General features: G+C 32.2%; 1 protein-coding gene across 2 annotated transcripts in view; it reads right to left on the reverse strand.

The window, feature by feature from the left end:
- GABRG1 (gamma-aminobutyric acid type A receptor subunit gamma1) overlaps positions 1–20,319 on the reverse strand; it is a gene marked incomplete at both ends in the record, with an annotated part of 68,307 nt that overhangs the window by 38,142 nt on the left and 9,846 nt on the right. For both annotated transcript variants that reach the window (XM_080796820.1, XM_080796821.1), the window contains 2 exons: positions 2,208–2,275; positions 15,859–16,007. In XM_080796820.1, the coding sequence (XP_080652946.1) occupies positions 2,208–2,275; positions 15,859–16,007 (217 nt within the window). The remainder of the gene's footprint in view (positions 1–2,207; positions 2,276–15,858; positions 16,008–20,319) is intronic.

Genomic DNA, 20,319 nt, shown 5'->3' on the forward strand with positions numbered 1-20,319 from the left:
CCAGTAACTGAAGTTTTATTAATTATTAAGGGGAGGGGAACCTATCTTCTTGGTTGCTTAATTACACTCAAATCTGCTTGCTTGATTACAGTCATATTCAAGGCAATTTTGTTCATTTTATGAAAACTGAATTCTAATTTTCCTACATTGTTTAGTTGAAAGTCTTCTATGTAAACTGCTCCTTATTAGTCCCCAGTAAGACAATGTTTGTCTTTTAATAAACACTATCAAGTATTCTATGTCTTTTTTTCTTGTATGTGCTTTAGTAACACTAGTTTTAATAGCAATTTCTTTTAATTAGCTTTTTAAAAACCTATCACTGGCCAAGGTTATAAGTGTGCCGTTTGCCTACTGGGAAAACTAAATCTTTGATACCATGAAAGTTTGATACAGGAAGACCATCACAGAAGTTTCTCAGCAGCCATTCTCGTTAAAGAATCTCTGGAATAATAACACAGCCTTGAATTCTCTTTCTCCTTATTTTAATGGCCACATTTTTTAAATGAATTTATTTAAATTAAAGACAAGAGCCCAAGACTAAACATATACAATTCAGCAAATGTAGATGTCCATAAGCTCTAACGGGTTTATCTTTTTTAAGCATTGGTTAATTAGAAATTAAACATTTTAACATTCTCCTAAGGAGAAAATTAGCATTTTTAGTGATGTATCCCTTTATAAAATTTCATATTTGCATAACGTTATATTAATATACACAGGTATATAGAATGCTTTATCTTTACAAAAGTCAGCAATTTAAAAAAAAAGAAAAAAGTCAGCAATTTGTTTAGGAATTCAATTGGGGCAGAGCAAATACTCAAAAATGTATGGGAACTTTCCTTTCCCTTGGTTTCTTTGCCACTGTTTTACCTCCATTTTCTTGAGAACCTTGCTGATTCTTCTATCACTTCAGATTCATCTTTCAGGTCCTTAAATGTATGTGTTCCTTAAGGTCTGATGTTTATTCCTTTTTTTCTTTCTTTACTGTAAGACTGTTGTTCCCATCTCTAAGAGGTTTAGCTAGTTTCTAACAAATATTTGCTGCAGCTCTAACTTTCTCCTGAGAGCTCCTCAGTTCTGATTCTCAAATTCAACTTATGTCCACAGCCAATTCATACTCATTTGCAACAAGGAGACAAAGATGTCAGTTGTGCTGTGGCCAAAATGCCATCAGGACAGTAGTTGATGAGGCAGCTGTGAAAATTAATGACAATCATGTGACCATAATATTAAGTAAAAGTAAAAAATGCGGGCTGACAGTAATACTGTGGGAATCAGCACACACAGCCAGTTGTTAGGCATGATGGCTATTCAGATAAAAAAGAGCTTAAGGCCTATGAAAAAGGGATGATTTCACTGTTGTACTAATGAATAAATGAGGTAAGAGAGAAAATCAGCAAAGTTTTAAGAATTATCTTTGGATGGTGTTTTGGGCTGAACAGAATCCCCCTAAAATTCATATGTTGAAGCCCTAAACTCTAGTATCTCAGACTATGAATTTGGGATTACCTCAGAATAGAAGATCCATTGCCCAGACTATAGGACCTCTTAACTGGTGTCTCTAACCCTCTTAATGGTCTTGTCTATCTTCTACACGGTTAGAAGGGTGATCTGTTAAAAATATAAATTCACCTATGATATCTTCCTGATAAAAAGTTTCCATCATTTCTCTGATTTAAGGGGATACAGTTCATACAACCCGCACTTCCTATTATGGCTAAGAAGACCCTCCTTAATAAGGACCGAAAGCATTCTGTCAGCCTCACTTCCTTACTTGTACTTTATGTTCCAGTGTTATCAAACTCCTGGAAGTTCCCCTGATCTAATCAGGTTGTTGCATTCCTACAGGACCTTGTGCATGCCCCCGGCTCTTCCAGTAAGTCCTTTCCCTTCTCCATTTTCCCCACAGTCCTTCTAGTTATCTCTTTCCAGATTTCTTCAGGGATCTCCTCTTGATGGATAAGGTGATAATTTTTCATGCTTTAACATAGTTCCTACCTACACAGCTCACTGGAGTAAAAGGCTACACTTTCCTAGATAAGGGATAAATTAGCACTAGTCCTTGAACATGGCATATAGTCATTTCAGAGTTGCCCTGAATTCTTTCAGGAGAAGTTATCAGAATTTCTCATATATTCATTCTATTACTGGGGGTATATATTCAAGAACTCCATGGCAGACAATTATTTTTAATATTCATCACTCACCATATTTATGGGATCAACTGGTCCAATGCTGTTTACATAAACATCAGTTTCAATTACAGTGGGCCTCACTGCAAAATACCAACATAAAGAATGGTCAAAGATAAGATCAGAGGTTGTGTTAAGTAAATCTTAGCTTTAAATAAATCTTCATAAATAACATTTACCATTCAAATAATAAAATATTCTTTATTAGGAAATGAAGAAACATCACCCATTACAAAAACACAAAAGTCTTTTGAACATTTCAGTTCACAAGTCAATTATGTATGTAAAAGTCAACATTTTTAACTAAAAACATTTTTTAAAGATTTTTTTTTTTATTTTAGAGGGAGAAAGAATAAGCATGAGCAAGGGGAGGGGCAGAGGGAGAGGAAGAATTCCAAGCAGACTCCATGCTAAGTGTGGAGCCTGACTTGGGGCTCAATACCAGGACCGTAAGATCATGACCTGAGCTGAAATTAAGAGTTGGATGCTTAGCCAACTGAGTCACACAGGCATCCCTAAAAACATTTTAGTGTACAACCTAAAAATGTTATAAATATCTAATCCTTTATTAAAATTAAGGAAATTAATTTAATAATTAATTTGCTAGATAATTTGCTCTCTGCAATATGCTAGGATTTTAGAATTTGAATGAATATTAGTATCTAAATATTATGCAATTCTACTTAATGCCTATCAGTTGTGTGCTTGTAATTGTTCAACAGCCTTGCTTCCATAATGGATCAGGGGGAAGCCCTGATTTGTAGCTTTTGCCAATACCCATGGGTAAATATCCCCACAATGGCTGGTTTAAGGATACAAATGTGAAGTCACTGAATGCAGACTTGGGATAGTATCTAATAAGTAGCTATCGTGAGCCAGTATAAGCATGTTCTAACACACAATGGGACTCGAAGCATGATTATGAGGATTAAAGCAGATAATGTCTGTAAAGCATTTACCTTTAAGTCTGATTCTGATTTTCATGAGGAGCTTCATAAGTATTTTTTCGTACTTCTTTCTCCCCTGTTAACAACATTCCTTCAGGTGGTTTATGTTGGCTCCAAACTTAGGTGCATTTTTATTTAAATTTCACAGAGTATATTGTATAGATATTTCTATGAATTTCATCTATTGTGTTGTGTATATAACCATTTGTGTTTAACCAGTTCATCTTAAATGGTATATACTGTATATCAGTATGTTTATAGTCTGTCAAAATGTGTAATGCAGATCAGCCTTTTAAATGTTTATCAAATGACACAATTTATGAATACCTGTAATACCACCATATTAGATGATGATATTTTTGTTTACCATGAAAAATATTTTCATAAGTTTGTTTTATTTCCCTGTCCCAACAAATAGAATATAAAGGGTTCATTTATTAACTTAGCAAATACTTATTAAAGAGTGAATGTAAAGGGTTCACAATGTTGACAAGAAAAAGAAAACCATTTCATGAAAAAAAGCAATCATATCTCACAGAGATTTATTTAGAGATGATGCAAACAAAAAAAAGCAGATAAGCCTCCTTGTAGATTGAAAGTTTCTATAATAAAGAGGCATGTTTAGTAACACTTACTCAGTTCTCCTTTATAAATTGTATCTGATCTCTTATTTCTTTTTTTTTTTCAAGATTTTATTTATTTGCCAGAGAGAGAGAAAGAGAGAGTACACACAAGCAGGCAGAGAGGCAGGCAGAGGCAGTGAGAGAAGCAGGCTCCCTGCAGAGCAAGGAGCCCGATTCAGGACTCGATCCCAGGACTCTGGGATCATGACCCGAGCGGAAGGCAGTGGCTTAACCAACTGAGCCACCCAGGCGTCCCTGATTTCTTATTTCTGAACTAATATTTATCATTCTTAAAATTCAGACACTATATTTGACCTGGAAGGACACACTTCCCCCTCTAACACATAGCTAAGCCTGCCTGTCAGAGTCTCTATTCAGCCCCAAGTCCCCTGTCTTGGAAACTTCCAATCTGGCAGATTACCCATGCTGGCAAGAATTCAATGGAAAAGTTGAGGTATTTTTTTAAAAAAGTATATAATTATACAATATATAATATATTATAAATATATATATCCTTTTGCAATTATAAAACAAACTACACTTAGAGAAACATTAAAATATTTGCATAGTTTGGTTTTCTTCGAGTAAAGATTTTATTACGTGGTATATATATGTTGTTTAGTTAGAAAAGTAAATAAGATTTGTTAAAAATAGCTTTGGTATGCAAAAGTATAGGTCTCTAGACCTATACAATACATGACAATGTAATTCAATCTTCTAGACAACAATTAGATTTCTTAAATAAAAGTATGTCATATGATTTATAGCAGGCTTTATAATTTAACTTAGGCTGATGACTTCTGAGATAACTTCCTTTAATTGCCACTTATTTTTGATTATGGATTGAAGCCTATAAGTATCAGATAATTATGCTAGTTTTAGCTAGATTTATAGAATGGATTTTATGAAAGCTAATTAATAAAAAAATAGGTTTATTAGTTCCATTTGTAAGTATATTTATTGCCAGTTAGAAGCAATTAAGTGCAAAGTACCAGACTTATTTAATTAGATTTTTTTCAGTTCATCTGATAAATCAACAAACATTGAACACCTCTTAATTGCATGATAGTAAGGGTTGAATACTGTCTATGCAGATAAATAAATGATACCTGGGGGCATTTTTATTTATAGGTCATACTTTTCACATTTATAGTATAGAAAGTTTTAGATATGAGTCGTCTATCCTGGTTTCCTAATACCAATATTTCCTTAACCAACCATGAGACAAATATATAATATTAGGAAAATATAAACTCTTGCATTAGGACATGAGCCACATTGAAATATTTCATGGACAACAGAAATCAAGTTCATCTGGGATAGGATAAAAGAAGAATCACATTAGTGAGTCCAATGTAGAACATTGCTGTTGATGAAGATATTCAATAAATAACTTAATAATATATATCTGTAAACTATAACTATTTCCTTAATTATTATGTACTCCATTTTTTAACTTGGGACTGCTGGTATTTCATCTAGTTCTTTAAACTTCAGCCCCAAAACGCAAGGAAGAATAAGCCTGAAAGCGAACTAAAATATGTCAAATTAATTTTAAAACACCAGCTAGTGATTGTATGCTTCAAAATATATACTAAAGAGGAAAACAACAGAAAACTGTCATTGTTCCTTAATAATGACTCATTACCACTTTTATTGATTCATCCTATGAACAATACTTGTGGCTGAAATCACTTAAATACAGGCTTCTTGGTAGAGTGAGTACATTTTCTTAGCTCTATAATTTTCTCAATACAAAGTTTGTTCAATTGGAGGATTTTAATGATATTTTTAAAAGAAAACATCAGATTTCATTCAAAAATAAAAAAGGACACTGAAAAGAAATTGTTATTCCAGGCTCATTAAATGATCTTTAGGATGAGGGCAGAGGTTATGTTTAATTCTTCAACACACACGGAGATGAAAGATCTCCTTTTTTGTGATAAACAATGATGGGAAAAAAGTATTACCATAACAAATCACATTTTTGAGAGATGGAAAGCAGGTAGAGAGGACACTGGATTATTTTTGCAAGGTCTCTTTCTGCATTGTGATTCTAAGCACTTTGCTTTAAGTATCTCAACAGAATATAAGATAAACTCTCTGTGGGAGGGAGTGAATATAAGAGAGAATGGACATTATGAACAACTTAAAGAAAATGCAGAGAACAGTAAGAAGAATCAAAAAAGAATTTAAAAAGAGGAAAGCAGTAAGATCAATGAAGTTTCCACACTCAACTTCCACATAGCTAGGGCAAAATTGAAGACAAACTATAGAAATAGGTAATCAGTTTTTAATAAGAAGATATAAGATAAAACAGATTTTAAAAATACTTTCTTCATAATTATGTTTAACCATGCTTTCTTAGATGACATATTCAAATTACTCTAAGATATCTTTAGCAGATTATGTAGCTTCTGGGTCACTTTTGTATATTAATTCAGATTAATTAATTAAGTGTAATTAAAAATTAACTCAGGTCAATTAAAATCTCTAATCCTAGAATGTAAGTTTAACAGTCTTTTCTACTGTAACAGAATAGGCATTAAAAAAAAAGAAGAAGAAAGAAATAGCCCCACTGATTTCTATATTACCATTATAACATAGAGTCTTTGAAAGAACCATAACCAATATGTTTTTCTTGCCCTAGAATAGACAGCAAGGTTTCTCAACCTAAATATACCACCTTTGGGTCCAGATACTTTTTCCCAGATCTTGTTAACAAGGAAATGTCAATTAACACTCACCATCTCCTTCTGCAGGTTACATATGGACACATAGATATTTGGATACATATGGATGAAAAGGTACATATGGATAAATAAGTTCTTAAGTGCAATATAATATTTTAGCCAATAGATTCTAACACACAAAGCCTGAAACCATACTAACACAAATTCTGGATAGGAAAAAAAATGCCTCCAAAGAGCTCTTCAACAGTTAAGTAATTTATTACTTAACCATGCTACTATGCATGGATATATATACTATAGTATATATATATACTATAGTATATATATACTATACTATATATACTATATATATACTATAGTATATATATCCATGCATAGTAGCATGTATGTATATATGGATATGTATACTATGTGTGTGTGTGTGTGTGTATACATATATATATATATAGTATATACTATGCATATGTCTACTTAAATTTAAATAGAAATTAAAGTAAAAATGTGTTCTATTAGACATACTAACCATATTTCACGTAGTCAGTAGCCAATAACCAATATCAAGTATTCAATACACATACATAAGAGAATTTTAATATATATATTTTATTATCTATTTTAATATAATATAATGCAATTTATACATATATTTAATTAAATATATATATACACATATATTTTTTTCTTTTTTTAAAATGTCCTCTTAGAAAAATATATATATATATATTTATATATATATATTATTATTATTTTATTATCTATTTAATATAATATAATGCAATTATACATATATTTAATTAAATATATATATACATATATATGTATACATATATATACATATACATATATATATACATATATACACACACATATTTTTTTTCTTTTTTGAAAATGTCCTCTTAGAAAAATAGAAGATGGGCCTCTCATTCTATAGTCAAACATGTCTTTAGGTAGCAGACTTAGTCACCTGCTCCTGCTCCTATATCTGGTGGGGGAGGGAGGGTGAGAAAGAAAGTTAGAAAGGACAATGGGATCTAAATATAAGCAATAGAATACTATGCAGCCATTAAAAATGAAATCTTGCCATTTGCAAGGATGTGTATGGAACTGGAGGGTATTATACTAAGTGAAATAAGTCAATCAGAGAAAGACTATCATATAATCTCTCTGATATAAGGAATTTGAGAGGCAGGGTGGGGGTCATGGGCAGAAGAGAGGGGGGAAAAATGAAATAAGATAGGACCAGGGAGGGAGACAAACCATAAGAGACTCTTAATCTCAGGAAACAAACTGAGTTGCTGAGGGGGGAGGGGGGAGGGATAAAGTAGCTGGGTTATGGACATTGTGGAGATTATGTGCTATGGTGAGTACTGTAAATTGTGTAAGACTGATGATTCACAGAAGCAAATAATACGTTATATGTTAATTAAAAAAAGAATTAGGAAAACAAACAAAAAAAACAAGCTAAAACAATAACAAAAAAAGAATAATTACACTAAAAAACCAAATAATAGGCAAGGGGGAAAATCAAGAGAATGTAAGTGAGATAAAGAGAGAACTCAGAGAAAAAGTGGCAAACAGAAGGGAGGCAGATTATGATGGATTAGCTTACATGTAACTGAAACCCATGCAAAAGAAAACTAAAGCAAATGGAAGAGAACCCAAATTCAATACTAGATTGGAAAGAAGGAAGGAAGGAAGGAAGGGGAGAGGGAAGGAAGGGGAGAGAGAGGGAGGAGAGGGAGAGGGAAGGGAAAGAAAGAAAGGAAGGAAGGAAAGAAAGGAAGGAAGGAAGGAAGGAAGGACAGAAAGAAAGAAAGAGAGGGAGGGAGGAAGGAAGGAGGGAGGAGGGAGCAAAGAAGGAGGGAGGGAAGGATGGAGGGAGGGAGAAAGAAATTGCACTTTTAAAAGACACATCAGTTACCTAGAATAAAAGTTACTCAAAAAGAACAACTCTGAGAAAATTAGTGTATTATTAATATAGTATAAATATTCAACTGAAAAAAATATTCAAAAGGCCTCCAGGAATGAAAAGATGAAATAAATTATGAGGGCAAAAGAATTGGATTGGCATCAGATTTTTCAAAAACGATACGCAAGCAAAGAACTTTGAAATAGCCTGATAAAAGGAAAACGGTGAAAGAAAGCATAAGCCATATGCAGCCAATCTGTCCTACAAGCATCAAGTCAGTGGAAAAAAGTTTTTGAGATATAGAAACTTCTTGAAAAAGCTACTAGTTTAAGACAGGACTGGAAAAACTTCAGAAAAAAGACCAATGGTGAGTATTTTGACATATGTCAAGGCAGATTAAATACTAAAACAAAGATTGAAACAAGAGACTGAAACTAATTTACAACTGTTATAATTCCTGTAAAGCAGAAAATATGTTCACTAAAAATAATACAGCAAAGGAGAGGGAAAAAATAGAAAAAGCTCACTGCTCTGTGCACAGTAGGTGGGATACCAATGACAACTGATAATCAAAAGAGCAAAAGGTTAAAAAAAAAACCAGACAAACCAGGGACTAATGCCAATGGGAAAGTTAAAAATATGAAGGAAAACTAGAACAAAAACATAAAACTTTCAAAATACTAAACTAAAAGTATTATGAAATGAAATTCAAATAATCCACATCTCATGCAGAAACAGAGCAAATATAACTAAAATATTATGGAAGCGTTGAGAACAAACCTATCAGTCATATCCACAAATGAAATGGAATTAATTTATCTATGAAAAGAAAAAGATCTTTTCATTTTACCTCACAAAGCAAGACCTAATGATATGCTGCATACAGGAAGCACAGCTAAAATGAAGCGATTCATGAAAGCAAAAATTAATGGGGAAGGCAAAAAGATACCAGACAAATAGAAACAATAAGCAGCAGCAGGAAATGATACTTCCAATGATACATGATTTAAGTCAAAAAGCTTTAAGTGTGACAATTAAGGTCTCCTTTTTAATGGTTAGCCACAAGTAATTATGAAGATATTAACCAAGATATTTCTAAACTAAATAACAAAGCAGCTACTTTTCTGAGGCAAAATCTACAAAAGAAGCAAGGAAAATGGATAAGAACATGATAAAAATTTAGAATGAGAAGAAATCATTAAATTCCCAGGTCAAAAACTAGAAAAACAAGAAAGAAGTAAAACAGAATAAAATACAATGAAGGTTATAATAAAGACAAGATAGAAATTACAAGGAAGTTAATAAAAAAATGGTAGAACTCATTAAGAAATGGGATCCTGGGCTTTGGGAGACATTAACAAAGTAGAGGAAAACACTATTTTAATTTTCTTGGCCAAAAAAAGGGTTAATAATACAACATATAAAGAAATTACAAAAGTGGGGGGACCTGGGTGGCTCAGTGGGTTAAATCCTCTGCCTTAGGCTCAGGTCATGATCCCAATCACTCTCTGCTCAGTGGGGAGCCTGCTTCCTCCTATCTCTGCCTGCCTCTCTGCCTACTTGTGATCTCTGTCTGTCAAATAAATAAACAAAATCTTAAAAAAAAAAAAATTACAAAAGCAGAAGTAAAGTTTGAAGCAGAAGAAACTTTTTTAAAATCCTAAGAGACTCTTTGAAGACTGCTTTGCAAATAAACTTGAAAACATAGATAAAAGGGACATTTTTCTTAAGGAAATACAGATTACCAAAATTCATCTTGACAGAGTGTAAAGTATGAAAAGAACAATTTCCATAGGAAAACAAGGTGATTATTTCCAAAAAAAACAAGAGACCTGGATGATTTTACAATGGAATTCTTTCAAATCTCCAAAGACCAGCTGTCAATAAAGTTAAATAAATTGCTAGACCTTTGAGAATAAATGAAAACTCCCTATCATGAAACAATTTTTAGAAGAATATCTAAGAAAGAAGAAGAGAGTACTCAAATATAAAATGAAACATGAATATCATTCATGATTACCAATGCAAAATACTAAATAGTACATTAGCAAACAAAATACAACACCTCATTAAGTATATACTACATCATGGTCAGGAAGGCTTCACTCCAGGATGCAAATTGTTTCAATTAATGTAATATACCATATTAATAGATGTAAGAAGGAAAAAATTCATAATTATTTTCAGAAATGCTAAAAATGCCTTTGACAAATTTTAATACCAATTTCCTGATTTAAAAACAAAATCAAGGGGCACCTGTGTGGCTAAGTCTATTAAGTGGCTGCCTTAGGCTTGATCATGATCTCAGGGTCTGGGATCAAGCCAGGCATCAGACTGCCTGCTCAGTGAGGAGTCTGCTTCTCCTTCTGCCCCTGCCTCTCCCTCTGCCTGTGTGCTCTCTCTCTCTCTCTCTCTCAAATAAATAAATAATATATTTTTTAAAAGATTTTACTCAAAAAAATAAATAAATAAAAATTAAAAATATAAAAACAAAATCAAGAAAGTTGAGGGAAGATTTCTTAATGTAAATCTTTGTAGGACAAATCATTAGTCATTTCCATTAAGATCTAGAAAAAGGTAAAGTTACTCACAATCTCCACCATTACTCAATATTATACTAGAGATATTAATAAATGTATTAGATAAGAGACATCAAATATTTGCATATGAATAGGTAAAGAAAAAAATAAAATTATCTATCTATTATCTTGATAGCATATTTCAAAAAGTCAGATAATGCTTAAATCATAAAAGGTCAGTAAGCAGGAGGGCAGTAAGGTATAAAATAAGTGTTCATAAATCAATAAGATTGATACACAAAGCTAATAACCAGTAGAGGACATAGTTGAGAAACCACCCTTTACAGAAGGGAAAAAATTAAATACTTAGGACTCAATTTTAAAAATGTGAAAAACCTGTATGAGTAAATCTTTAAGATATTCCTGAAACATACAAAATAAATATGAAGAATTGCAAAGACATGTTCCCATATTCAGTGAACAATGTTATGAAGATTTTGACTCTCCCAGAGTTAATTTACAAATTTAACACAATCCCAATAAACATACAAACAAGTTTTGTGGGGGGGTTATATGAAGCTAAATTTATTGATAATAAAGCCCATATATTTTATGAAAAAATGTAAAATTAGGGTTCCTGGGTGGTTCAGTCAGTTAAGCATCTGACTCTTGATTTTGGCTCAGGTGATGATCTCAGGGTTGTGAGATGGAGCCCCATGTGGGGCTCAGCCCTGGGTGTCAAGCCGCTTAAGATTCTTTCTCTCCCTCTCTCTGCTCCTCTCATTCCCTCTCTCCATCTCAAAAAAACAAAACAAAACAAAACAAAACAAAACAAACAAACAAACAAAAACCCCAAAACCCAAAACCCAAAGAACAAGAAAACAAAACAAACAAACAACAACAACAAAACAGAAAAACTGAAAGGAAAAAACAAAACAAAATGAAACCACGAGGTGGAACTAGTCTTACAAGACATTAATACAAAATGTTTTAGCCTCAATGTACTGTTTAAGCTCTGCTATTAATATAGTGTAGTGACAAGTAGAAAAACAGATGAGAGAATGGAACAGAAAGATCAGGAATAATCAAAATTCATAAGAAAATGTAATATATGAGAAAGTGGGTGTCTCAAATAACAGGAGCTAAGATTGATTTCTTTCATAAATGATGCTTAGCCAACAGAAAAGCCACTTGGTAAAGATAAAAATTAGATTCATACTTCATACCATAGAGTAACTCCAAATGGATTAGGGAATTAAATATAAACAAATAAAACCATGCAAGTACTAAAAGTAGACATGGATGAATTCCTCTCAAAGTGGAATATAACCAGTAATACTTGAGCCAAACTGTATTAAAAATGAATAAAATAACCTTTGAAGGAAATAGGAAAGATAAAAACTTAAGTTTGTTGAATAATATTTTAATTATATTCTGTAATACTGAAGATGAAAATAATTGTACTTAAGTATTTTATTCCAGTTAATTTATTTTCATTGTCAAGTGACATGTTAAAATTTTAGAACTACATTTTATATTTACTGGGATTGAAAAAAGAAGAAAATAAACTTTGGATAAATCAGAGCCAGGTGTCTCACTATTGACAAAAGGAATTACAAATAAGGAAATAGGAAACAGTAGAATGAACCCCATGGTGTTTAGTTCAGAAGCAGAGCTGTCAGTATGAACTCATGATTTACAATACATGTAAAAAGGGATAGAGATAGAAATATAGATAACAGTGAATGTGTTTGTAGTACATATATTTTCTCCTTCTCCTCACTGAAATGGTTAAGAAGCACTAACACCCAATATTAATGAATATACCTACTGCCCTGATCTTGATTTCTAAATACCTTGGAGAAATGCTGAATTTTACTTTTTGGATCAAGATGAGCCGGGAATACCTTATGGACTAAAAAGTAAGGATGTGATCAGAAAATGATGGAAACATATGGAGGGACACAGAAGCCAAACTATTGGAAGTTTCAGTGCCAAATTTATTTTGAGCAACAAAATAATGATAGTAATGGGTTATAGGCTATAAAGTAAAACATATTTATAAGTCTATACTGAGTATAAATGAATAGATAAATAAATGGAGGATAAACACAGCTCTTCCTTATAGTACAATTACAAATATTATGCATAGAAGGAGTGATGATAATAGTGAGTCACCATTAGGCAAACAACACAGTAATAAATACTGTTACAGATAATAATCATTGATGGATACTAGCTTAATGGACAAACATAGGCTGAGAAATTTTTACATAGTTGATTATCCTCCTGACTATATCTCCTCACAACATACGTACTAATCTAGAAGGGGAAAAATAATAACTTTACAGTGGATAAACCTACATGAAACCACATTAACCAAGTGTTAAAATTAATACCACTGGTAATAAGATATGCTAACATCACGTACCTCCTAATACAACACACCGAAAGGGCACACCATCAATTCTGTGTTATCCTTAACAAAAACGTATCAACTCAGGGGAATAATGAAAATACCAAACAAACTGACAGACATTCCACTGGCCAGTACTCTTTAAAGTTATCAAGTTTATGAAACATACAGAAAAATAGAAATTATATCAGATTGGAGGAAAATAAAAAGACATGAGAACAAACTATATTGTGTGATCTTTGTTGGAATTCTGAAACGGATAAGAAGACATTAGTGAGGTGCCTGCCATATTTTGAATAATGTTTCTAGAATAGTTGATGGTATTCTTGATATTATTTTCTTGATTTAGTTTAGGATTTCTATCATTATATAAAATGTTAACATTATGGTTAAAGGGTTTGTGGAAATTCCATGTATGGATACCATTTTATTAAGGCTAAGTGTTACTTTAAAATTAAATAATTAAAACAATCTAAGAAAACAGCACATTGCATATGAAGAAATTAGATTAGTGTAATAAGCCAAATGTTGTAAAACAATGAAATTTAAGAAGATTTTTCAGGGCCCTCAGGCAGCTCAGTCAGTTAAGTGGCCAACTCTTGGTTTCCACTCAGGTCATGACCCCAGGGTCTTGGGATTGAGCGTCCCTGCTGGGCTCCCATGTTTGGTAGTTTGCTAGTGGATTCTCTCTCTCCCTTCCTCTACCCTGCCCCCATGCATGCGCTCACTCTCTCTTTCTCTCTCTCTCTCAAATAAATCTTTAAAAAAAAGAAAGAAGAAAGTTTTTCAACAGAAAAAATTGACAAAGCCAAATTTTGAATTTATGATAACACTAATAGAATTGAGAAAGTCTTTCAAGATTGATTAATAAATGAAAGAACAGATTACTAATATCAGAAATGATAAAGATTTCAGATACTAAAAACATTAAAAATATCACAAAAGTTATTATGAAACAATTTAAAACTAGCAAATTTGAAAATTTATATTCCTTAAGAGGTTCAGTTTACAAAACTATTAAAGTAATTGAATTGTTAAAAATTCTTCCCCAAATTAAACTCTAGGCCAGCATGACTTCATATAATTCTCCAAATATTTAAGAAATAGCATCCATTTTAGACAAACTCTTTCAAAGATGAAAAGTGAGGGAAAACAGAATTCATTTGTAGAAGCGAGCATGATCTTGGTTCCAACACTGAAAGACATATTACAGGAAGTTAAATAAATCTCTAATGTCCTTCATCAACATAGATGTAAAATTCCAAAACAAAACATTATCAAACTGAATCTAGTGATATTTTTTAAGGTTACTGTATCACAACCAAATGCCATTTATTACATAAATGAAAAATTTGGTTTGAGATTTAAAAATCAGACAGTTAAAAAATGGTAAGTAGAATACGGGGCAATGTACAATTGATATGATTATTTCGACAGATGTACAGAAATTATTTGAAACATTAAGGAGGAAAAAAGAACTCCAGCAAAATAAGAAGAGAAAGGATTTACAAAGATTGTCTTAAAAAAAAAAAGCCTATAACAATCATACCTAATAGTAAAATATGAATTGCTCTCCCTGATATTGGGAAAACCCAAAACTATTCAAATTTACTCCAGTCTTAGCCAATGCAACATGACATGAAAAAAGTATAATTTTGGAAATAAAATAAAATATTCATTATTTACAAAGAGACACTATTTGCAATGTAGTCATTATTTGTAAGTTACTATCTTCGTAGAAAATCTAGCAGAATATAACAATAAACCATTAAAAGTGAGAAAGAAATTTCACAAGTTTCCTGTAGACAAAATAAATATGCAAAATAACCTTTCTATATATTGCTAATATAAAATTAGAAAATAAAATTTTAAAAATCTGTTTACACTTGCAACACAAATTCCAAATATATAGAATTAAATCTAGTAAAATATATTCAATACTTCTTCACAGGAAACAATAAAAATAAATGTATAAATAAAGAAATACATGATGAATTTGAATATGAATTTAGTATAGTAAAAATTCAATATGGTAATGATTTCAATTTCCCCATATTGACCATAGATTTAATGCATTCCCAATGAAAATGTTGGCTGGTTTATAATTTTTGTTTGTTTTTAATATCATTAGGGGGACTTAGAAGTTAATTATTATAAAACCTATACACAAATGCAAATAACTAAGAAAAAAAAGTAGGATTACCTACACTATTATAGGTTTATAATTAATTAAAACAGTGCTGCATTTGCACAAAATTAGAACTCAATTTACCTTTTAAATATTCTTTTTTATTAAATACCACTCAGCTTTTCAGGCAGTTTTATCAAAACTTGGCTTATTTATTGTAGTAGTTGTAAAATAATAACATCAGAAATATTTGTATGCCTTTCTACCCACATCAGACTGAATTTCTCAACAGTGACAATTAAATAATTATCAACCTAGCAGTCTCTGACATACATCAGATACTCAAGGAATATGAACTGTATGATTAAAGTAAGTAAAGTAGGTTTCCACCAAAATAAGGTCACCAAAATCCCAACATAACTCAAACTTACCTCCTATATCTGGGCGAAGTTTATTGTCATAGCCTTGAAGCAATGAGTTGAGAATTTGTGTTATATCTCCTTCATGAATCCTTGGTGCCAAGACCCAGGTTTTGTTCACTGTTAAATCCTCATCATCTTCGTCATCCACTTTATCAACACTAAGTAATTTAAAAAAAATTGGGTGATAGAAAGTTCAACCAAATTCTGTACTGAAAAACACAGTATTAGATAATCATAATCCCTATAATTCTGTTAGGAAATAGTAAGATGGGAAAAAGTGTTAATAATATTTAACATTCAGTAAGGCTAATGCTTTCCTCCTATGAACCATTCTGATATAATAATACTCAAAAATTAAGAATTAAGTACAAGAAATGAAACACATAATATTGAAATAATAATTTAAATCTTGGCCACCACAGCTGTTATTAAAGGCTGTAGAGATTAGTCACTGAAAATGTGAATGGCAGTCATAGATTTGTACAGTACACACTCTGCACAACTGTATGTGGTAACTCTAAACCACCATACCAAAAAATACAAAAATAAAAGGTAAATAAATAGAAGAAAATTTGTAATAACTGGTGAGATATTTAAAAATGCATGTGTAAAAAAGAAGAATAAAGGAAAAAGCATTGAACACATCTATGATTCTTCCTTTCAATTCAGAAGAACCCAGGTATCACATTCCAAGAATTTGTCAGAGATTGTCTTGTCATCAAATCATGAATGGGTGACTGACCTGCCACATTTATGGAGAGGGCATGACTATCAAGTTTTATAACTAGAAGTGAGACTTTAGAAATCAAGTAATACTATTGCCTTTATTTTATAAATAAAAAAACTGAAGACAGTAGAGAACTAGCCAATGCACAAACTCACTTATTAGCAAAGCTGAGAATCAAGTCCTAACTCTCCAGTTAAGGCTTCTCACTATACTGTTGTGTTTAACAAGCATATGGATTCAGCTTAATTCTTCACCATGGTAGAAAATGCAGCAATATAGATATTCATCTATAATTCATCAAAAGTAACAAACTACTTTTCTCTTTATTACTCATAAAGAATGTCATTTTCAAATGAGTATGATCATCCTAGACTGAACACCAACTCTAGTACATCTCAGTCCCCCAGTGAAAAAGGGGCCAAAGACTAAACACTTACATTAGTGAAGTCAGGTAAATCCAAAATATATGAGTTATTTGTATATGTTTCAGAGATAAGCTTCCCTCTAGCAGTAAACATGCAAATTTGATTCAGTATCTTGAGTTGATTTTTCTACAGTATCCTTTTAGATTTCTTCTGCTTTGTACATAAAACATCTTAGCTAATGCAGCCCTCACTGTCTTTATCTCTCTTTAATTTTTTTTCCAGGGGCGCCTGGGTGGCTCAGGTCCTGATCTCAGAGTCCTGAAATTGAGTCTGCTTCAGGCTCCCAGCTTAGAGGGGAGTATCTTAAGGATTCTCTTCCTCTGCTTCTGCCCCTCCTTCCACCCACATGTCCGCTCTATCTCTCTCTCTCTCTCTCTCTAAAATAAATAAATAAATCTTTGAAAAAATTTCCAGTTTTATTGAGATATAATTGACATATACTATAAATTTAAGATTTACAGCAGAATGATTTGGTGTATACATGTATTGCAAATCCACCCTTTTATCCTTAAGGAGTACAAATTAATATTATAAATTAAATCTTCACCTTTAAAGTATTTGCTACTCATTTTTCTCCATAGTAATTCTATCGATAGTTATTATCAACAGATAGTGGGGTGGGCTATTATTCTCAATATTTCTTCTCTCCTTCTTGTCAGAGAATTATACTTTTCACTCCACTGACTTCTGACTTTGTCATGTGACCTGAAATGTTCCTTCCTTGCTGGAGGATTATACTTCCCTGTTCTATTGAGCTCAGGTGTGGCCCTGTGATTTGCTTTGGCTAATGGAGTATGTGTGACATGCATCACTACTAAGCAGAAGGTTTAATGGCAGTGCACAGTTCACCATATCATTCTTGTGCTTCTGCTAAAAGACCAGCCTACATAAAGGTTTCACCATTACTTCACTCCCAGAGTGAAGAAAACATAGACAGAGCCACAGTTGACCCACAAGGGACACGTAGCCTGAATGAGAAATCAGCATTCAGTGTCATAAGCCACTGAGATTCGAGGGTAGTGTACTACCACAGTACACAACTTAAATTCATGCATGAACACTTATGGTACATTAAGTTAACAGGTTTTTAATGAAGAGCTTATTTATATTAACTGTCTTGCCATATTTAACTTTAAAAAGTATATAGTATAGAAATATAGTTATAAGATTTATTTAAAATAATTTATTTCCTACAATAAAATGCATACATACACATACATGCATTCATTCATAAACTAAAGCACTGAAAATATTGAAGTATAAAGAGTCCCTGCTGGAATGTCCTCCAGGAAAGTTATCTTATCTAATTAGAATTGCTAAGACACTGGCAACAGCCCAAATTTTAGAGCATCCATTTAGCTTTAAATCCCAGTTTTATAGAATGAAACATCTGGTGGTTAGAGGCAGGCCAGTGCACATATAAGCAGTGATCTTTCTTTGAAACATGATTGTAGTCAAATGGAAGTTTCCAGGGAAAAAAATAAAAAGCTTTTTCTATTTTTTAACAGTAGCAACATCCTGATAATCCAAAAGCACATGCTCATTGTGATTTATACTCCCCTTTTCCCAGCTAGCTCAGAGGTTAAGATGAGAATCTCAGTGCTACCACAAAGCTAACTGTCCTCATTTTTGGCAAAAATAGAAAGGAAATTTCATTGTAGTTAATTTTTTCTGCATCTTCCCTCCAAGCTTTCTAAATTACCTTCAGAATATTCATTAATTACATTAAGATCTTATTGGTATTATTTTGGTGATGAAAAAGTACTTGTTGTAATTTAAAAAATAATTCACATAGTTTATCTGCAGTCAAATGCTCTACCACTGATCTATACCCCCTCACGTAGTTTATCTGATGTTTTAATGTCTTTTACAGGCTGGGGGACTCTTATAATGTTTATATACATTGAGTGACCATCCATTTGGGGGAAAGAAGTATGATTCTTATGTAACACTGAGACTTTCTTGACTCCTGCTCAAGGACTTCTTTTAAATAACTTGAATAGATATAATTTTACAATTAATGGAAATGCATTTAGACCCCTGAATATAAAATTTTAGTAACTGTTATTTTAAAGATTGATATTTTTTATTGTTACTAACAATAGCTGAGTGCTTATACAGCACCATTAATTTCTTACCATGTTTCAGGAATTGTGTGCTACATTCTTTCCACATTTTATTTCATTTAATCTAGAGTAATCCCATGAAATAAATATTAGTATTTCTACTTTACAGATGAGAAAAAATAGATTTATAGGGTTTCCAGGACATACCCTATTAAATAACAGAACAGAGAAGATTAACTTAATTTGAAGGCTGTTTTCTCTCTCTCCCGTTTTTTGTTTTGTTTTTGTTTTTGTTTTTGAGGAGGGGAGTTTCCATAATATCATCTCATTTTATCTTTAATAAAAAACCCAGGGTGGTTGGACTTGGACTGTGAGTTTTCTAATTCATAAGAATGCAGCAACACTTACGGTAGGTAATTAGTACATTTGGATTGTGCGTGGATAGGATGCTAATCTCCATCCTTGAATTCCAGAAGGTTAGAATAGTAATTTCAGGGAATCACACACACATTCTCTGATGAAAAAGGCTTAATAACATGTGTGTTTAACTTTCAATCCTATGTTTTAATTCATTTATAGGGGTAATATCATGTAGTACAAATGTGCTACCTTCTGAAAATGCAAAGACAAAGTTGTATTCCTGATCTAAATTACCTTATTTTCTAATAAAGGAGAAAACTATTTAAACAAATGATAAAGAAAACCATCATACGCGGGGCGCCTGGGTGGCTCAGTCGTTAAGCATCTGCCTTTGGCTCAGGTCATGATCCCAGCGTCCTGGGATCGAGTCCTGGAGTCCTGCATCTGGCTCCCTGCTCAAAGGGGAGCCTGCTTCTCCCTCTCCCACTCCCCCTGCTTGTGTTCCCTCTCTTGCTGTGTCCATCTCTGTCAAATAAATAAATAAAATTCTAAAACAAAAACAAACAAACAAAAAAAACCCATCATATGCAAAGATGTTTATCACAGTATTACCTACTATAGCACAAATTTTAAATACCAAGAGTATGTTTAAGTAAATAATTATGTAACCCTATGATTTATGGATGTATCTGTTTAACTGACTTTGTGAATAGTCTACAAAAATAGAAAATTATTTTCATATTTTAATGTTATATGAAAAATAACATACAATTTGTTTTTACCAAAACCTACATGTAAAATGGCTGAAGATTTAATGGAAAAGTGACATAATGAGTACACTAAGAATTCTACACTAGCAGAGCTGCAGAAAATTGAATTTTGCCTATATGTT

This window comes from Martes martes (genome assembly GCF_963455335.1).
Source record: "Martes martes genome assembly, chromosome: 2".
NCBI lineage: Eukaryota > Metazoa > Chordata > Mammalia > Carnivora > Mustelidae > Martes > Martes martes.